Source organism: Morone saxatilis, unplaced genomic scaffold, assembly GCF_004916995.1.
Source record: "Morone saxatilis isolate NCDOM2014 unplaced genomic scaffold, NCSU_SB_2.0 Contig0, whole genome shotgun sequence".
Lineage (NCBI taxonomy): Eukaryota > Metazoa > Chordata > Actinopteri > Moronidae > Morone > Morone saxatilis.
The window spans coordinates 16,720,420-16,723,458 of NW_023339650.1; the positions used below are offsets into that span (position 1 = coordinate 16,720,420).

General features: G+C 40.6%; 1 protein-coding gene across 1 annotated transcript in view; it reads right to left on the reverse strand.

Annotated features, from left to right (window-relative positions):
- The window catches only part of LOC118321935 (coiled-coil domain-containing protein 106-like), a 6,982-nt gene continuing 3,943 nt past the window's right edge, over positions 1 to 3,039 (reverse strand). Inside the window, exons 2-5 of the mRNA XM_035653505.1 lie at positions 2,489 to 2,706; positions 1,835 to 2,047; positions 1,530 to 1,736; positions 1 to 1,143 (exon numbers count right to left, since the gene is read on the reverse strand). Of these exons, the coding sequence (XP_035509398.1) occupies positions 764 to 1,143; positions 1,530 to 1,736; positions 1,835 to 2,047; positions 2,489 to 2,696 (1,008 nt within the window). The 5' untranslated portion in view covers positions 2,697 to 2,706 and the 3' untranslated portion in view covers positions 1 to 763. The remainder of the gene's footprint in view (positions 1,144 to 1,529; positions 1,737 to 1,834; positions 2,048 to 2,488; positions 2,707 to 3,039) is intronic.

The window sequence follows — 3,039 nt, forward strand, 5'->3', positions numbered from 1 at the left end:
TGTTTTACTTCTTTACCATCCCTTGGCCTGGGATCAAGTCATTCTGAAAGGTTACATATTCAATAGCTCAATTAAAGATCATGTACAGTAGTATCATGTAGTGTCTTGACACAAGACATTCAAAAACATCCTAGGATAAAAACAAAAGGCAACATAACTCAGTGAAATCTCTGTATGAACAAACAGCGTCTTCATTTTCATTTGTTGGCAGTTCAAAAACATTAACACACTTTGTAGTTTTTAAATAGCTCGGTTCAATTACAGCATAATGAATCACAGAATAATGAATAATGTCAACAAAATTACTTTCACAAAGTCTATGAACATAAAGTTACACCTCCAACAGAAACTGGGAGCTGGAAAATTGAAACTGACTATCCACCATTTTGGAGTAAATGACAAGAGGAGTGATTTGTAAACATAAATCTAATATGTGAGCACTGCCATCTTGTGGGTGTTTCTAACACTACACACACTTCTGCTCTTAAATTAAAAAAAAAACATTATTTCCCTTAGTGAAAGCAGCTGTGAACAATTTTTATGGCTATCAAGTACAAAATATACATCCTAAATGTGCATATGTGGATACAGAAAATAATTAACATTGTTGTTGTCTTTGAGACATAAATCAACTTTAAGAAATGAAAAAAATGCTACATGAAACATAAATCCAGCAGTTCAGGTTGGGGGGAAAAACAAACATAAGAATATAATTCTGTGAAGGCATTATGTTTCACCCTTTCCCCATGCAATAAAATGATCATCAACCTATTAAAATGCTCTCTGCACCGCCCCCCAGCTGCTGCAGGTGAGAATGCAACACCCGTGGCCTTTTCCCTGAGATGGGCAGCAGCTCGCCGTTAGCTTTCATCTGGTCTATTCTCCTGGACAGGTCAGCGTCGCTGTCAATGACCAAAGTGCACCTTTGGGCGTAGCTGACCAGAGTCTCTTCTCCTTGGCGAAACATGCCCACCAAGGGCACCATGTCTTTGCCGGCCAGGTGGAGCTCTGCGATCGACGCTGTGTTGGCGATGGTGTTCCGGTCGATTCCCAGGTGGCGGAAGGCTTCACTCATGCTTTTCTTCTTGATGAAGGCTGACAGGACTTGTTTGTAGCGGTGGATGACATACTGGACACCGGTGGCTGGTGAAATGAGTGACAAAGCAAGAGTAATTAACGATGTGTACTATGGTTATTACAGAAGTCTTTATTAGCATGTGCCAAAGACATTAATTGAAGATCATGGTCTTTCATACCAAGTATAATCATTTTTATTTTTTCTTACACATTGACTAGAATTTTCTGGAAAAAGTCAAATGTGTATAGCTTTGCAAGTGGTCAGTGAATATATCCTTTAAAGTAGTTTTACGTTCTCATTCCCTTTCTAGGGTTTCTCAGCAGGTTTCTCAACCTCTAGGCTTTATCTGCTATAACACACACATTGAAAAAGACAGCAGCCAGCATAACACTCTAACCTTAACTTAACGTTAACACTTTTTTCCTTTATAATGACAAGGCGTGATTATTACCTCTCTTCCTGCTGTAGTCTTTTGCTTTCTTTGATCTTTTCTTGTCCTTATGATGTTTCTTCCTTCTGTGTTCGCTCGAGGCCGCTGAAACTTCAGAGGAGTCTGACGCTTCAGAGCCGCTGTCACTGCTGTCAGAGGCACTACAAGAAGCTCTTTCTCTCTTCCGAGATTTGTTTTCTGAGTGCTGCACTTTGCTGGGTTTCGGAGCTGTGTAAAAGTAACACAAATGGCATGAATAAAAGCGTCTAATTAGTGTTAATATAATTGAGTCAAACACTGTCTACAGCTTCACTTCAGACACAAACCTTCAGTCAGTGGACTCGGTGATGCAAAGGTTGGCATAGAGCGGTTACTCGTGAGGTTTTCGATCTGGCTCCTCAGGAACTTGCGGTCCTGCATCAGGTCCTCCACCTGTCTCTCCAGCGCTGTAATGCGCTCCTGTTTGCTCTCCAGCATGCACTGGAGCTTGGTGATGGTCAGCAGCACCCTCGGGGGCAGGCTTTCTACATGTGAGGCGGCTAAAGGAAGATAAGAGAGCCATGTGGAAAGCAGTTCCATTATGTCAAATTTCTGTTGTAAAAAAGGAACTGCACACCGCAGAAGTATTACATTAATAGCATTAATAAAATATTATGATTTTGACTGCCAAAGGGAAGCAATGTAATTGCTTTATGGCATAAAACAAGAAGTGGTCGCTTTTCTTGTAATTCAAAAAAAAAAAAAAAAAAAAAAAAATTTATGGTGATTCAAGTAAAAGACAAAAGCCCAATCAATAAATAACCAGAGTTATTTTAACCGCAGGCTTAAAGACACAATCTACCACCTGGAACATTGTCTCATTTGTTTCATTGCACCAAGTTATAAAAATGAATGTAACAATGGAATATTGATGTTTTAAGATGATGCCAGTGCAAAGTAATCACATAAAAGCAGCAGATTCTTTATTAAAGGGCTCTTACCAGACATGGCACTGCTGGGCGTGTTGTCCTGAACTGCATCAGCTGAGCCTCCCGTTTGAAAGTTCTCCCACTTGATGATGCGGAGTTCGTCTTGTTCCTGCTTCAGCCAGGCCGGAGAGGTGAGCCTGTCTTTGCACCTCACAGAGCTGGAGTCGATCTCTACGCATGGGGAATAACCTGACGGCTCCTGCTGCCACACGGACGACATCTCTTCAAGCCTGGGAGAGGACCAGAGGTATATGGGTCACGTTCAATGAAGAGATTCATGAGGTGGTGTCAGAATTCAGAAGTGATGCTCTTACTTTGTGTCCCGTTTTCCAGTACATTCCAAAGGCTTAAATACACATAAAAAGATTGACATATGTCAAAACAGCCGCTCCTACTATTTTCTATTTAACAATAAAAATGAGTAAATGGTCATTCAAGTTATAGCCAAACATCCAGCTAGTGTCCTCCTCTCTTTTGCATTTCTATTTCTATGAGAGTAGTTATCTCATCCTTATCTTGTAATTATGACAGTTTTCTCAAAATCCTCATTCAATCATCACCTG